The sequence below is a fragment of the Lutra lutra genome, chromosome 14, assembly GCF_902655055.1.
Source record: "Lutra lutra chromosome 14, mLutLut1.2, whole genome shotgun sequence".
NCBI classification, from domain to species: Eukaryota; Metazoa; Chordata; class Mammalia; order Carnivora; family Mustelidae; genus Lutra; species Lutra lutra.
Window position 1 is genome coordinate 30,844,568 of NC_062291.1, and position 17,197 is coordinate 30,861,764.

The 17,197-nt window shown below is 38.5% G+C and overlaps 2 protein-coding genes across 7 annotated transcripts in view; one reads left to right on the forward strand and one right to left on the reverse strand.

Annotated features, from left to right (window-relative positions):
- Nucleotides 1-2,255: 2,255 nt before the first annotated feature.
- On the forward strand, nucleotides 2,256-14,555 carry HNRNPH3 (heterogeneous nuclear ribonucleoprotein H3). 6 transcript variants are annotated; one of them, XM_047701476.1, is made up of 10 exons: nucleotides 2,256-2,275; nucleotides 7,670-7,804; nucleotides 8,337-8,475; nucleotides 8,996-9,180; nucleotides 9,632-9,718; nucleotides 10,030-10,145; nucleotides 11,809-11,944; nucleotides 12,914-13,009; nucleotides 13,087-13,179; nucleotides 13,320-14,555. In XM_047701476.1, the coding sequence occupies exons 2-10, from the start codon at nucleotides 7,693-7,695 to the stop codon at nucleotides 13,394-13,396; spliced, it is 1,041 nt and encodes a 346-aa protein (XP_047557432.1). In that variant the 5' UTR covers nucleotides 2,256-2,275; nucleotides 7,670-7,692; the 3' UTR covers nucleotides 13,397-14,555. The 6 variants fall into 6 exon arrangements, with proteins under 6 accessions (XP_047557432.1, XP_047557430.1, XP_047557433.1 ...); XM_047701474.1 differs by lacking the exon at nucleotides 2,256-2,275 and adding an exon at nucleotides 2,508-2,685; XM_047701477.1 differs by lacking the exon at nucleotides 2,256-2,275 and adding an exon at nucleotides 2,508-2,685 and having other exon boundaries at nucleotides 8,996-9,135.
- A 335-nt stretch (nucleotides 14,556-14,890) lies between these two features.
- Nucleotides 14,891-17,197, reverse strand: part of RUFY2 (RUN and FYVE domain containing 2) — a 56,558-nt gene continuing 54,251 nt past the window's right edge. The window contains 1 exon segment of the mRNA XM_047701473.1: nucleotides 14,891-17,163. Within this exon segment, the coding sequence (XP_047557429.1) occupies nucleotides 17,020-17,163 (144 nt within the window). The 3' untranslated portion in view covers nucleotides 14,891-17,019.

Here is a 17,197-nt window from a genome sequence, read left to right on the forward strand (position 1 = left end):
GGGGCGCCTGGGTGGCTCAGAGGGTTAAGCCTCTGCCTTCAGCTCAGGTCATGATCTCAGGGTCCTGGGATCGAGTCCTGCATCGGGCTCTCTGCTCGGCGGGAGCCTGCTTCTTTCTCTCTCTCTCTGCCTGTCATTTCCTGTTTGTGCTCTCTCTTTCTGGCAAATAAATAAATAAAATCTTAAAAAAAAAAAAGACATTAAGCCCTTGAGTAAAACCATTTAGATTCAAATTCTAGCTTCTTCACTAGGTGAGTGACCCTTAAAAAAAAAAAAAAAAGATTTTATGTACTTATTTGAGACAGAGAGAGAGAGCAAGCAGAAGGGGAAAGGGGCAGAGGGAGAGAAAGACTCCCCACTGAGTAGGAAGCCCACTGGCTGCAGGACTCAATCCCAGGACCCTGGGATCATGACCTCAGCCAAAGGCAGATGCTTAACCCACTGAGTCACCCACTAGGTGTGTGACCTTAAACAAGTTTTTGTACTTCTCAAACTCAGGCATCTCACTGTAAAATGGGGACAATAATAATGATTATCCTTTAGGATTATAAGGAATCAGTGGATTGAGCACAGCACTAGCTCAAGTAAACTCTTTTTTTTTTTTTTTTTTTAAAGATTTTATTTATTTCTTTGACAGAGATCACAAGCAGGCAGAGAGGGAAGCAAAGGGGCGGGGGAAACAGGCTCCCCTCTGAGCAGAGAGCCAATACAGAGCTCCATCCCAGAACCCTGGGATCATGACCTGAGCAGAAAGCAGAGGCTTTAACCCACTGAGCCACCCAGGCACCCCACAAGCAAACTCTTAATAAATATGGACCATAATGTTACATTATCAGGTTTTGTTTTTCTGCGTCTTGTAATGATGACCATACTGTCCCAACCCCCTTTATCTAGGAAGTATTTTGAGGGAGTGGGGTGAAGAAAAGCATAGGGCACTATGACCTAGCCAATTCTTACTGTCCCACACCTGTCTAAAGCAGATTTGAAGGTGAATTAAACCATGACATGGAACCATATGTCATGACATACAACCATGTGTATGGTGGAGGTAACTGCCTCCACCATACACATTTGAGATCTCATGGGGTTAAAAAATTATTCAAGGTTCTCCACTGCTAACACCACTTATACCCCCTTCATTTCACCCCAAGGGCTTCCCAACATCTGTAGTACAAAGTACCAGGTCTTTGGCTGGATATTAAAGGCCTGCAACATAGTTTGGTCCACATTTCCAGCCTACAAGGAACATCCCTGTGTTCAAATTCATTTCTTTCCCTCCCTTGCACTTCATAATGGTTCCTACATTAGCACTTCACCTTGCATTGTTCTCTTTACCAGGACCACCCTGCATCCTCCCCACAGAAATTTGGCTTGAATTTTTTTTTTTTATTAAAAAAAAGTCATAAGGTGTCCCTAAAGACCCTGGTGGTAGGCCAGCATAACCCCAAAGTATTAGGTGTCACTTGAACATGCAATTGTCAAGAATGCAAAGCCCTATTTAGAAAACAACCCGAATTCCTCAGTCATGAGTGCCTGATTTGTCACTGAGGTTATAAAGAGATGAAACTAACAAACAAAAATGAACAAATGAGTTCAGTAGGGAGAACAAACTGGTGGCTGCAGAGGGAATGGGTGAAATAGATATAAGGGATTAGGAGGTACAAACTTGGTTATAAAGTAAATAAGTCACAGAGATGAAAAGCCCAGAATTGGAAATATAGTCAATAATAATGTTATATGGTAACAGATGGTGACTACACTTTTCTTAATGAGCACTGAGAAAGAATTGTCCAATCAATGTTGTCTGCCTAAAACTAATCTAACACTGTATGTTAATCATACTTCATTAAAATCAGAAGGCACAAGGAGAAAGCGAGTACTTTCTCCTGGGACTCTCAGAAGAAATCTGAAATCAAGAGGACTCACGGAAGGAGACCCGCTGTGGGGAGTGGGGTGAGGCCGGTTGCCTTAGTGTCCGGGCAGAGAAGGAGGAGCCCCAGGCCAAGAGCCAAAATGGGGGTCTGGTGGACACTTTATCTTCGCAGGGGTAAAACACTTATTTTTACTGCATAACGCAAATCTGACAAGAAAAGCCCTCCTTCGCATTTGGCCGCCGAACCACGTGGCATCCCTTCTCTACCGGTGACGCTGGGGTAAGGGTGGGGCCTCTACGGAATTTGTACTTGGTGCGGACAGAGGATCGAACTTCTCCAAACCGCTTCAAAACACGCACGCAATTGCTGCCACTTCACATCCTTCCAGAGTGGGCAGAAAGGTAAGCTCTGAGTATTTAACAGTCTTACAGTAATCCGCGTCTTTTTCTAATTGGACGAGCTCGACTATTTTCCACTCCTTCCCCAACAAACTGAACAACCCATTAGCACGCAAGCGCATTTCTTGCCGTAGCGCCAACTCGGGATCGGATCTCTTATCTCGCGAGAGTGGGCCGGCCAGTCTTCGTTGCTCTCGCCCCACCCCCTCCTTCTCGCTCGCTCTCTCCCATCCCCCCAAGCCAGTCTCTCTGCTGCGCAGCTCCCTTAGCTGTTGCCGCTGCTGGAGACGGTTGGAAGAACCGTTGTGGCGAGCGCTACACGAGGCGAGCGACTTCTTCCTCTTCCCGACCGACCCCGCGAGTACCGGAGTCGGCGTTACTGTCGCTCGACAGGGTATCTGAAGTAAAAGGGGGTAGGTTGGGCTGGTAGTGTCGAGAGCGGAGTCGGGAGAAGGACGAAAGAGAGACTGGGAGGGGGTGGGGTGGGGGGGGGGGAAGTGTGGAGGTCGCCGCTCGGAGTCGGCCAGACTGCGCCTCCCAGGCGATCTCCCACTTCGGGGAGGGCGGCCTGCCGTGGGGTGGACTTGCTCGGGTGAAATTCAGTGAACGAAACTGAGGACCGGAGTGCGGGTCATCCAGCATTTCCCCTCCTTCCCTGCTGGTTTGGCAGCCGCCATTTTGGGTACGGTGGCGCGGCCACCTCGGCTTCCCGCCCTTCCCCTCTCTTAATACTTTTTGCCCCTCAGCTTCCGAAAACTGATTTAGAAGGCCGGGGGGAGGTCAGAGCACCCCGGAAGGGATGAGGGTGGGGAACGAAGCGAACAGGGAAAGGCTGGGCCCTTGGGTGGGGGAGGGCCTGGGCTGGCGGGCGCGCTCCCGATGGAAATGGCGCCGGATGGGCCTGGCCTCCCACCGCGGCCTCCCTTCCTCCGCAGTCTCTGCTGGGCTACCGGGGCTGGCGGGACTGCGAGTGACTTCTGACGCAGATTCCCAAGATGAGAGAGGCTGGAGCTGGGGGAGGAAAGCCAATGGCGACGAAGGCGCTCAACTCCCAAATCCAGGACAAAGGAGGCAGACGGCCTCCTTTGTAATTCCGCCGCCCGGTGGCGAAGGTTTTAAAGCCAGGCTTGGCTGCCGGACGGAGAGGTGGGGATGAGGGGGGGAAGGGGCGTACTCTCCTTAGCTCTCTGGTCTCTAGGGCCGCTAGATAAACGAAAAGTCTCCGGGGAGGAATAAAGGACGCTTAGCCGGCCCTTATATTCCAGATTTGGAACTTCGAAAAAGAGTACGTACTCATTTTCCAAAGGGTTTTTTTTTTTTTTTTCCTTCTCACGTTTATCTTAACCACTTGATGGGTAATTGTTTGTAAGCAGTAAAGCGGGTGACTTATCAAATAGGAATGTGAAATGGGCCTATTTCAAATAGGTCGTTTAGGACTAGTTAACTGTGTTAGAGCTTTCTGAACTTTTGGGTGGGGGTGGGTGGTTTAGCAATGGTTTTGTGTAGTTTGGCACATACTCGGTTATAATTTAAGTAGGAGTTTTACCTTTGGGAAACAGTTGTTAAAACACAATCAGCGATGGCATAAATTTGTGTAGCAGTTGAGTTACTGACTTTCCAATATTAAATCTCCAAAGGTTACATATTGTGCAAAGAGGCGGTGGAAGTAAAAGATAACAAAATACAGTTAGCGTTTATTTTACTTTTGGTAGCTAAGCATGGTTTTTTATTTACTGTAGGACTGTGGTAATATTTTGACCCAGAAAATAAGCCTACCTAACAAAAAGAAAGTCCAGTCATGTTGTGTGATGATTTGGGGTCCTTAGAACACAAGAGAGCTGGGTCTGTAATTTTCCTTGAGTAAGTACAAAGTGACAGGCAGCCTGAGAATACGCTTCCAATAATAGCTGAATCCCTACAGGAACTCTTACTTTTTCAGCCTTAAAAAAAAACAAAAAAAACCTTCGTAGTATTTAAGACGGTCTGGTTTGTGGTAGCATTTGGAAAAGCCCAGTTTCCTGTAAAATAGTACATGATAAAACCGCTTTCCTAATTGGATTACCCTAGAAACCTTTTTTTCTGCCCTCTTCTGCATCATCATCTGGAATCTGGAAATCCATCTGATTGCTGATTGCCTTTATATTTTTAATAATCATGTTCTTTTTTTGTTCTTATTTTGGTAAATAAGTAGCTGAGCTGCAGTAGGTGATGGTAACTTTTAGAAGAGAACTCCTTTATAATTTTAGACTTCACCTCATTTTAGGTATTAGTGGTGTGTCTACTTTTTCTACTGAAAATTAAGGAGCAAGCACACTGAAAAGAGAAAATGATGTAAATTTTTCATTTTGGCTAGACATATCACCACTTTTTGCCAAATTCCGAAGTTCATTATCATTTTTTTAGGACCATTGGGGTACCATTTATTAAGTTATTTATTGGTGCATCACACCCTAACTACATATTATGCTTCAGAAGATAGTCTGTGCCTCTGTGTTACAAAGGAATTTGATGTTTCATTTGATCTGTTAAGAGGTGCTTAGCAGCTTTGAGATACAGTTCACATACCGTAAACTTACCCATTTAAAATCCTACATATGTGTACTTTTGTGACTGGCTTCTTTCACTTAGCATAACTTTTAGGAAATTAAAGTTCTGTTCAAAACTGACTACAGTTATCCTAGTTCATCTGCTGGTATTTTTAATTGGTGCTAACACTTGGCAGTCTTAAAACAATTGAGATAGTCATGACGTTGTTGAAAAGAAAGTTTGAGATGGATTATCCTGAATAATTAGTAAACTCTGGGTAGTTCCGAGACAGCTTTATTAATGTATTAGTGCAGATGGTCTTTTTGTATGCCTTCAGAGTTTGTCTTGGTTTTGTTGAAGTAGAATTCTAGAATCAAATTTTGAGTTTTGAAGAAGTCTAGTGTGGCTTTAAGTTGTGTGCTCTTAAATGCATGTGGGGTGGAGAGTCATCCTATAAATAGTTTGTCTTCTGAATCTGGTTAATTTCTCATCAACCTAAAATTGTGTTAACAGTATAGTGTGATTTTTTTTTTTATAGACTTAATACTTGGTTTATAAGTGTCTTTGGTATGGACTGATCCAAAAATCAAAACTAGTTTGCTTGCTTAGTGTTTCTTGGAAAGGGCTAAATTTTGTTTTAGTAAAGTTAATTTCCATCCTTTTTTGTGTTTTTTTCCCCCAGTGTCTTTATATTTTAGAAAGAAATGGGCTAAATGATAAAAAGTATCACATTAAAGTCTTTTCACAACAGATTAGATTGGTTTTGCTAAATACTTAATGTTTTCCGTGAGGAAGTAACATGTGATGTTATCTCCTCTCCACTTACTGTTCTATTCTTGAATTATCCTTAATAGGAAAGAGTTTTTGTTTTGTTTTAAATTTTTTTTGTTTGGCTTTTTTTTTTTTAAAGTTTGGGGTATGTTTTGTTTTGTTTTTAAGAAAATGGTAGAGATCTTTAATGTATCTCAGCTTCTTTCCCAAACTGATTGAGGGTCTACTTGTTTCAAAACTACTCCAGAATTTTTTTTATCTAGCTAACACGTGTTATAGTAAACATTGCCCCCCCCCCCCCGCCCCACCCAAATCCTAAGGAATCTTGAATCCTTAAGCCTGTGTTGACTTTGGAAACCACTTGTACCTATCCTTACTTGCTTTCAAGACTCAGGATAGTTTTCCGTCCTTTTAAGGTTCATTTATTTATTTGTTTTGTGGTCTATTGAAGTAATTTTATAGGAGGGGCCCTTAAAATCCAGTAGCAATGGCTATTATTGACTGATTACCATGTTGCAGACTGAGCATTTTAGGTCTTAAAACAGTCTGGAGAGGTACGGGCACCACTGCTGTATTTTAGAGCTGAACATAGAGGTTAAGTTTGCTTTAATCAGCCAGTGAGTGGCAGAATAGGGATTCAAAATCAGGTTCTCTTTCTCCCTTTCTCAAAAAAATTAGTTTGTTGTTTAGGTGCCTGAAAATCATTTGTAACATCTGATAACAAAAAACATAGTCGTCCCACTTTGGATTTCTATATCTAGAGTGACTCTCAGGACTTCTAAAAAGCAAAACAAGTATGAAAGTTGATTTAAATGCAGAGGTATTTGATTAATAAACACATTTAGAAAATTTCAACCTTAGGTTATTTTGAATGCACGTATTCTAGGAAAAAAAATTTTTACTCTTTGCAGATGCTCCCTCTAACAGTTGGACTGATAGAATTAGATGGTATGAAATCAAATATTAGTGAACACTGTTATGAAATTATCTTGAAGCATAAAGGAATCAAGTGAACAAATTGTTTTGTTTACAGGGGAGGAGGTGGTGAGGGAAAGGTTTGAAATACTCAGGTGAGTAGGATTCCTACAGCTGCTTAGTGAAATTTGTAAGGTCTGGTAAGTTTTTGCAGCTGAAGGACTTCTGCGATAGCCTTTTTGAAGTGTTCTGTGGAATTCTAAAAGAAAGGATTGTTGTTGTCTTTTGGGAAGGGAACTGGGTGTGGATGGGTTCTTTCTGGAGGGCTAGGAGGGCTTTTCACTGTACCCTAAAATACTTCTTGAATGTGAATGTATTAACGTATTTTAAAATTTGTGTTTAAATGTAAAGCAGTGAGTGAACTGATTTTGAATGTACTATTTCCAATAACTTCCCAATAGGTGGCTTCAAAAAACACCCATACTGTTGGAAAGCATTCACTTTTGGGTGGAATTTTACCTCAGTTTTAAAACTCACGTAATTAACTCATTTTAAAACCGGCTTTTGAGGAGTGTTGAGATTTAGTTAAAACAGAGTTGAGAATTTTTCCTCCTTCAAAAACAATTTGATGTGTTCAGAACTAAAAGTGCATCTAAAAAGACTTTTTAAAATAATGCCATTTTTCTAACCTCAAAAAAGTACTCTTTGAACTTCTGACTTAGGCTCTTTCTGTGAACGGACATTGGTGCAATGGTGCAGCTTTGGAGTGATTAAGTTTTTTTAGAATTTACATAATTCAAATGAATAATAAGTAAAACCTGGAGAAATGTGCATGAAAATTAGATGAGGGAAAAGCTAGAGTTGATATAGATGACAGAGTCAGGAAATAGGGAGAATCTGAAGATTGATATTGTAATTGTGTAAATTTTCTTAAGATTGGGCATTACATAAAATTTGGTCCTTTGAAATTGGGTACTTTTTGGAGAGAAGGGCCAGGTATCACTTAGTTTTCCCAGTCTTTTTGCCTACCCCAGAGTGGGAAGGGGTCATGCCGCTGAACCGTGGCATTGTTAACAAGCCGTATGTTATATTTCCTGTTGTGCACCACTGAGTGGTGTTTCTTCAGTACCTGTAGCAAGAGTATATTTTGATTGACTGCTTTATGTGCTTGTTTATTTTTTATAGCATTTAAATCAAACGTTATTGAGATGGATTGGGTTATGAAACATAATGGTCCAAATGACGCTAGTGATGGGACAGTACGACTTCGTGGACTGCCATTTGGTTGCAGCAAAGAGGAAATAGTTCAGTTCTTTCAAGGTACCTCTAGTATTAGTCAAAGTTTAGTAGTATTTTAATTTTGTATTTTTATTGTAATACTCAGTTTTTAATTTGTAAAACCCATTTGTTTTGGGGACTTTTTGAGTATGATATCTTGGTTAATATATTAAGTTATGAAATATGCTCCAGTTAATATTGAATACAGAATGTGTAGAATATGTAAAACCTAACTAATGTGCAGTAAACTTAATTGAGAGTAATTATGTATGATGAAATGAACCATGAATTATCATATGGAGCATAGTTAAATTTAATTTAGCTTTTTTAATGTAATATAGGTGAGCTTTTAGTGTGTAATTTAAAAAGACTGGTTGCAAAAAAAAAAATGTAATCCAATAATATTTGAAAAAAAATCTTCCGCTTGTATTATGGGGTGATGGGAAACTTAAGCTTTTTTGTTTTGTTTTTGTTTTGTTTTGTTTAGACTTGTTTTAAATATTTGATTCAGATGGGAATGTTTCAGCCTTTAACACTGTTCCCCTTGATGGGGTTATTTGTCCTTGGGTTAAAGGGTTGGAAATCGTGCCAAATGGGATAACATTGACGATGGACTACCAGGGGAGAAGCACAGGGGAGGCCTTCGTGCAGTTTGCTTCAAAGGAGATAGCAGAAAATGCTCTGGGGAAACACAAGGAAAGAATAGGGCACAGGTGGGGATGGAGAGTTTGGGATGGTGTTAAATTTTTATTTTTGGGGGTTGTGGGTCACTATTGCTTAATGGGGGGGTTACAATAACATTTTTCTGGGGTAGTTTAAAAGAATTGATAATTATCTAAATTTAACTTGAAAACTACGGATTTGGGTGGGGAATTAATGCTAATAGTTTGCTTAAATTAAAATTAGATTGTTTCCATTTCTCTGTAGGATGTTGATAAATGCTTTTGTATAATCAGCTGTTTTCTCTAAACACCTATCATGTACTAAAGGAAACAAGCTAAAAATATATTTATATTACATGAATTGTTTTCAAGTGACTAATTTGTCTATGTAAAACTTAAATATTAATTATTTAAGTTTGTAGGTATAAAAATGTTAATTTATGGTGTATTTAGGCAATTTAAATTGGGTTATGTATCTAGATATAGAAAAACTTACTGAATTTTTGCCCAATATCTTACTTACTCTAATACATTTATGCTGAAACCTGTACCTTAAACCATTTTTAAATAGGTATATTGAGATCTTCAGAAGTAGCAGGAGTGAAATCAAAGGATTTTATGATCCACCAAGAAGATTGCTGGGCCAGCGACCGGGACCATATGATAGACCGATAGGAGGAAGAGGGGGTTATTATGGAGCTGGGCGTGGAAGTATGTATGACAGAATGCGACGAGGAGGTGATGGATATGATGGTGGTATGTGTATCTAATGAACAAAGGTTCTGTTGTCATTTTCTTAATCTTCCTGACACTTTGTCAAGAAATACAGAAATGGCAGTAATTTCAGTACCTACTAGGTTTTAAAACCTGTTCATGAAAATAGCCAGCTATGGGACTTGATTGATGCACATATTGGCACCTATATAAGTTATACAGAAAGTAAAATGAAGATATTGGCATATTTTGACGTTTTTTTTATTTGACATCAGGATGAAAGTTAATATTGATGTCTTAAATATATTCTAGGATTCTTTTTATTTCCACTGATTGTTACTAACTGCTGCTTTTTTTACATGCACCGAGTTGGGAGTTGTAAACGTGTAATAATAATATAACCAGACTACTTACCACAAAATGATTTTATAAAATGTTTATAAAATTTATCTCTTAAAAGTGTATTCATGTATTTTCTCATTAAATTACACAGGTTATGGAGGTTTTGATGACTATGGTGGCTATAATAACTATGGCTACGGAAATGATGGCTTTGATGACAGAATGAGAGATGGAAGAGGTAAACAAATATTAAAGACATACTCGTTTTTAGGTGAATGTTAAATATTTGTTTTACAAAACATTTAGTGGTGATAATTGGTGATTTCTATGAAATTGACGGATTGAGCATTTCAGTGCATACCTGTGTGGGGCTTTATATAGATGTATACTTAAAGGTAAATTCTTGATTTTGATGTTCATATCAACTCCTAAGATTAATTGGTCAAAGAAAAAGGTATAAATAAGAAAAGGTATGTATCAGGAGTAAGTTTGTTGAAATGCTTTACTACATGTATCAATGGATTATAATTGGAAATTTTATTCTCTTAGGTATGGGAGGACATGGCTATGGTGGAGCTGGTGATGCAAGTTCAGGTTTTCATGGTGGTCATTTTGTACATATGAGAGGATTACCTTTTCGTGCAACTGAAAATGACATTGCTAATGTGAGTGATTTTAGTAATTTTATCAGTAATTTTTCATTTTTATCCTGGTATCTAATCTTGAAGTGTTCTTAATGTTCTCTTTCTTTATAGTTTTTTTTTTTCTTTATAGTTTTACGTCAAATGCCTTTAATAGGAAAAAATACACATACTCTTATCTGTACTGGTTAATTTTTTTGTCCATTGTATGCTGACTTAACTAGGATTCAAGGATTCAAGGAAGTAGATTCATAAAATCCAGTTAAGAATTTAGGGAAAAGAGGGGCGCCTGGGTGGCTCAGCGGGTTAAGCCGCTGCCTTCGGCTCAGGTCATGATCCCAGGTCCTGGGTTCGAGCCCCACATTGGGCTTTCTGCTCAGCAGGGAGCCTGCTTCCTCCTCTCTCTCTCTGCCTGCCTCTCTGCCTACTTGTGATTTCTCTCTGTCAAATAAATAAATAAAATCTTTAAAAAAAAAGAATTTAGGGAAAAGATTTAGCAGCATAGAGTGTTGCCCTTGTATCAAGTTTTGAAAGTGGAAAACGTACAAAGTGAAAAAGGTTTAGTTGTTTGGTTCAGCTTTGTAGCTACAGAATGATTACAGTTAGGAGCTGTGAAAATAATGGGAATAGATGCTACTGCTTACTTAAAACTGGTTGGTTTCAAGCTGGTTAGAGTATCTGCAAACTTCAGCCCATGTGCATCTGGTCACACCCATTCATTTACCTATTGAGTAGTTGCAGTAGAGATCTAGGGACCTGCAAAGCCAGGACTATTTACCTGGCTCTAAAAGAAATGTACCTGTAGATCTTACAGGGAACTCATTGGTCCTAAGTTCCAGGTACCTGTTAGGATTGCTTTAACCTGATAACTTGTGATTTACAACTAAGTGATACATTTTGGGGGTATCTATGTACAGTTTGTGTCAGTTTGTCAAATTCCACTGGTCTGAATCATAACACCTAAATTCTCTGTACATGTTTCTAAGTCTCTGGTTACCTATTTATCCTTCAAACGATAATTCTGAAATACTTCCTTGGGAGGAGTAGGAACGGAGGACTAAATTCTTCTCCCTCTCAGTGGTAGGGTATGAGATGTTTTCATTTGTTTAGAGTAAACTGTGCTCTGGGTTAGATCCCCTCCCCCATTATCACTTAGCTCCCCCGCCCCTTTCATTTAGCTTATTTTATTTTATTTTAAGATTATAGGGATGCCTGGGTGGCTTAGTCAGTTGGGCAGCTGCCTTTGGCTCAGGTCGTGGTCCCGGCGTCCCTAGGATCTAGTCCCACGTCCGGCTCCTTGCTTGACTGGAAGCCTGCTTCTCCCTCTGCCTGTCACTCTGCCTGCCTGTGCTCGCTATCTTAAAAGAAAAGATTATATTTATTTATGTTTAATTTAGCAAGCAGAGGGAGAAACAGGCTACCTCATGAGCAGGGAGCCTGATGCAGGGCTCCGTCCCAGGACCCTGAGCTGAAGGCAGACGCTCAATCGAGTGAGCCACCCAGGCACCCCACGACTGAGTTTATTTTAAAGAAATAATTTTTTTGCATTTTCCTCTATGTTTATGGTCCTAGAATGTTCGTAGTTGACTTGTTAGCTTTGCAATACAGAGCAGTAAAAAGGTTTGTTTTAATGGATGAGGGAAAACTAAGGTATGTGGCAATTTAATAAGTGTTTTCTCTTATTTAGTTCTTCTCACCACTGAATCCAATACGAGTGCATATTGATATTGGAGCTGATGGCAGAGCAACAGGAGAGGCAGATGTAGAATTTGTGACACATGAAGATGCTGTAGCTGCCATGTCTAAAGATAAGAATAACATGCGTAAGTATTCTTGGCTTGCTTTCTAGTTTCTTAGGTGTGAACTTGTTTATAAAATATCATTTGTGGGGCGCCTGGGTGGCTCAGTGGGTTAAGCCACTGCCTTCGGCTCAGGTCATGATCCCAGGTCCTGGGTTCAAGCCCCGCATCGGGCTTTCTGCTCAGCAGGGAGCCTGCTTCCTCCTCTCGCTCTGCCTGCCTCTCTGCCTACTTGTGATTTCTCTCTGTCAAATAAATAAATAAAATCTTAAAAAAAAAAAATAAAATATCATTTGTAATTTTTCAAATGTGATATGCTACAAGGTTTGTAGGTAAGTAACTTGGTAGTCATTGGGACCTGAAACCATATGGCCTCTAAGAAGTTAAGACCATTCGTGGCAGGGGGGCGGGGTGGGGTGTTTGAAGAGTTAATTCAGTCTCAGACTTGACAGGTTATCCAAGCTTAAGTTATTAAAGAGGGAAAATAGGTATATTACTAGCATGTGCTTGAGTTCCCATGCCATTTGCAAATCAGGACTTTTTAACCCATCCATCAAATTAGTTGGCTGTTATTTCTGTATGCCATCAAACTGGTTTTAAACCATTAAATTTTACCCGGACCAGTGATTCGTAAATCTGGCTACACACAAATCACTTTGTAGTAATCTTTCATGGACATTATTTTCATGACATGATTTGAATTCATCTCTTTGGACATGGAATGTATTTTAAGCAGCACAGTAACTGGTTCCGAAATAAGGAATCAGCCCTTTTTATATAGATAAGGAAATGGAGGCCCCAACCACATTTTATGTTTTTAGCATTGTACAATTTGAACAAAACATGGTAGGTTAGGTTTTAGCCTCTGGCATTCATCTTATTACTGCACTAGGAAGTATGTAAATATATTCCCAGGTTAATATTAGCTAATTATCATTTTATTGATAAATTTTGATCCATCATTCCTTCCTTGTTACTCTCTTTGTCTTAAAGAACATCGGTACATTGAACTCTTCTTGAATTCTACTCCTGGAGGCGGTTCTGGAATGGGAGGTTCTGGAATGGGAGGCTACGGCAGAGATGGAATGGGTAGGTAAAGTTTTTTAAATGAGCAGAGTTACACATGTAGCAGTCAATCTCACATTTTTTTTTTCTTCTTTTTAAAGATAATCAGGGAGGTTATGGATCTGTTGGAAGAATGGGAATGGGTAACAATTACAGTGGAGGATATGGTACTCCTGATGGCTTGGGTGGTTATGGTAAGTGTCATTGGTTACTGTGGTTTGATATGTTAGTCCCCATGTGTGCAGACACTTTTAAGTTCATGTATTATCATCAATGAAGTATGTACTGATAGTTCCTAACAAGTTTTTTTTTGTTGTTGTTTTTGTTTTTTAAGGCCGTGGTGGTGGAGGCAGTGGCGGTTACTATGGGCAAGGGGGCATGAGTGGAGGTGGATGGCGTGGCATGTATTAAAGCATAACCACCAACATAAAAGTCCTGACAGTAGCGTCTGGTCTACTAGACTTTCTTACAGATTTAATTTCTTTTGTATTTTAAGAACTTTATAATGACTGAAGGAATGTGTTTTCAAAATATTATTTGGTAAAGCAACAGATTGTGATGGAAAAATCTGTTTTCTGTAGGTTTTATTTGTTGCATACTTTGACTTAAAAATAAATTTTTATATTCAAACCACTGATGTTGATACTTTTTATATACTACTCTTAAGGATGTGCTGCTTTCCTAAGATTTGGGTTGATGTATTTTACTATTAGCTCTACAAGAAGTAGTATAGTGTAATTGTAGAGGACAATGGTTCACCTTTGCATAAACTACAAGTCTTATTAATAAGCAGACATCTGGAATAGAGCTTGGAAAATAGTGTAACTTTTTTTTCTCCTGGACAATACTGTAAATATAAAAACCTAAAGATGAGTGTAGGTGGCTTCAGGAGTGTAAATTCAGCTAATTTCTATTTTAGTCATTCTTTTCAAATGTCATTTATCAGGCATAGCTATGAAATGTTGAAGATCTTGAGGTATTTGGATTTCTGAATATTCATAATTGTGTTACCTGGGGATGAGAATGTTGGAAATTTAAAATTCTAGCCCTAGATTTTAGAATAAATTCACTCAGCACTTGACTGAAGTACCAAAAAATGTTTCCAAAAAAGTGATAGTTGTAAGTTATCTCAAAAGGTCTTAGACTAGGTTAAGATTCTCAGGGACATGAGAATCCAGTATAAGTACAAAAGTATTTACTGTGGAGTATAATTCTCACAGCTGTATTTTCAGTTTTTCTGCCCAATATAGCATATGGTTTCTCAATAACTGTATAAATGATTAAATGTAAGAGACAAGTCCATGTGATAGTTTTAATTAAAATGAGAGTCCTGGAAGTTGGATTTTGCATTTGATCTCTGGAGTTTTAGAGCCATTGTATTAAAAAATACTATGTGTAGCAAAGAAAAGGTGCTTTTTACTTTTAATCCCTTTGATCAATACGGCTTCCCCCCCCCCCCAAATTGGCTAATGGATCAAAATGAAACCTGTCAATGTGAATTCAGTTATTGACCTTGTTACTTGTTTTTGCTAGAAATGTTATTAATGTAATAAATATCAACATGGGAGATAATAGTGTGGCCTCTGTCCTAGAGTGATTTGTGTCGGTTACTGATTGTAAATCAGATTGGTGGAAGATATTCTAAGGGAACATTAGACAAAGTGACACCTAAGGAGTGATTTCTACTGTTGCAGAAAGAAGAGGTTCCACTTAAGCTAACACAGCTATCTGCTAAAGCAGAGATCCATCTTAATGTTTGTACCCCTCCTAAGTTATCCACTTACATATTAGACTAATACCACTTATCTTTTTTTTTTTTTAAAGATTGTATGTGATTTCCCAGGACCTGCTCTATTAAAATCTTTAAGTAGTAAAGGTATAAAAAGTTATAAGCGCAAGTTGCCCTTTGAAGGGCTAATTTTTCATAGGTTTTATTTGGTTTATAAAATTCACATTTTAAAACACTGCAGAGTAGAAGAATTACAGTCACAATTCCTTGGCACTATGATAGATAGCATTACTGTGGGTAGTACTGGCTAGATGAAGGAATGGTATGTGAAATTCATGAAGATAAATACTTTCAATGAGGGCAAATCTTGAAGATTAGAAAGTGTAGGTTCACAATACAAATGAAGTTTTATAACAAAATCCAACATTTAGTATACATGGCTCTTAAATAAGAACCCAAACTAAATGAAGCAAATTGTATTGCTATCATAAAAGCTTGACTACAAAAAGCCCCAAATCAGTGTTGATAAACAAGAGTTTTGAATAACAAAGAATTTAACGGGGGACTGAAAATCATGGTTTATTTGTTGAATGAAACCCAGCTTTGGAATTTAAGCAAAATCACATTCTAAAATTTGTATTAATAAGCACAGTAATAAAAAAAACACAGTATTTGAAACTTCATAGTTGCTTATTCTCATTTTTAACAATCATAAAAATGTTAATCATCCCATCAGTACAAAACAGTTCAAGAATATAATTCTTCTCTTGACATTATTTCTGTCGGCATTCAAGAAAGACCACCTAAAAATCTGTACAGCAGTTTGAACTGAAGACCTCAAAAGTTTAACGGGATTTGGAGAAAATAAATCCTCAAGTAAAATACTGATTTCATACTTTGGCAATTTAGAAAATTTTAAGCCCTAGTGAAAGTATATATACTCTGAGGAAAGGCTCCTACAGAATAAGTAACCCCATCTTACGTGGGGGGGGCATGATTAATTTACTAAATGTAATGCTCCTAGGAGTAATCAAAAATTCCTATCTGACCTGTTTGAAAGGTTCACAGACTTAAAGTACATGGCTGAAGTTAACACGAAAGGGGGGAAAAAGGATCTCCCAAGTGGTGATGCTATTCAAAGGATTAATGAGACGGGTAACCTTTTACATATTCTTGGTGTGCTACAAGAATGGTAAAATGGGATTAGTGTTTGACTCTTTCATGCTGGAAACAGACCATGTATTTCATGGCAGGGCTGAGACCACATCTTCATCTGCTCAGGATCCTGGCTTGGAGGCGCTCAGTATAGGGTGAATATTTCACTCTATACAGAACTGCAGTAGTGGATCACTACACTGTAATGCTTCCTAAAAGCTACTGGAATGTAAATAGAATAAAATTTTTAATTACTCAAATTCCATCAAAGGCAAACTATTTTAGATTTCTCCTTTGATGCTTAGAGGAGAATCAATCAGCCTGTAACCCCTTACTATTAATAAACATTTTCTTCTGGGGATGGATTTTTTTCTTAAGAGGTGTTGAGCCCTCCCTAAAGTTTGGTAAGTCAGGTATAACATGGAAAGATGTGTAAGGAATAATTTAAAAGACTAGTTTAACTTCCTTTCAAAATAAGGAAAAAGTTCAGGTAAAAAATACCTCTTTAACCTATATCTGAAAATACCAATAAATACATTGATTAGAGGAAGACCAAAAGGAAATTTTTACAGGATAAAATACTGGCCTCTTCTAATGCAAAATGGGCAAAGGAAGTGGGGCAGAAAGGACAAGTTATTAAGGATGAAACCTTAGCAAGCTAATGAAAAGACTGTTGAACTGGAATATTAATACTTGCAAATAGTTCAATGTATTTCTGATCTTTCTGAGAACTGTGATACTTTAAAGTGCATTAAGAACATTACAGGCACCATCAAATACCGACTTGACAATTTGCAGAGTAAAAGAATCTGAACCCCTATTTTTAAGAAGGCCTTTACAAAATAAGGCAAATGTGTGTTAGCTCTGCTATCTGGCCTTTTTTTAGTGGTGTTATAAGTTATATGACTTACATCAATTAGGAATTAACAAAAGTTAATTTAAAGCATGCCCTGTTGAATGTTCTTTTTGAATAACAATGAGCTATTCTACAGCTTCTAATTCCCATGTGCTGAATACGTGGAAGATAAAACTGGTACCAGTACGGTCTGAAAGCTGCTTAAGAAGGGCTGGCTAAATACATCATGTACATGGTTCATACATTAACCATTCATTGTAGATACTTTCATACAAAAGGACTTAGTCTGGAGTCTTACGGCAAATTAGATGAGCATCTCTGGATCAGCAGCGCGTGACAGGAATCACAAACCCGTACTGGCTTTGGTGAAGAAGGCAAAGGCAGTTCGTTGTCAGAGCAAGCATTACAGAAAATTTCCCCACAATTTCTACAGTGGTGCTATTAAATGGAAAAATTTAAAAAAAAAAAAAAG

Bases quoted from the DNA above. Each gene is read 5' to 3' on its own strand.
- HNRNPH3 (XM_047701476.1), top strand. From the start codon at position 7,693: ATGGATTGGGTTATGAAACATAATGGTCCAAATGACGCTAGTGATGGG. The intron at 7,805-8,336 runs GTACCTCTAGTA...CTTGGGTTAAAG, and splicing joins AATAGTTCAGTTCTTTCAAG to GGTTGGAAATCGTGCCAAAT. The intron at 13,180-13,319 runs GTAAGTGTCATT...TTGTTTTTTAAG, and splicing joins TGATGGCTTGGGTGGTTATG to GCCGTGGTGGTGGAGGCAGT.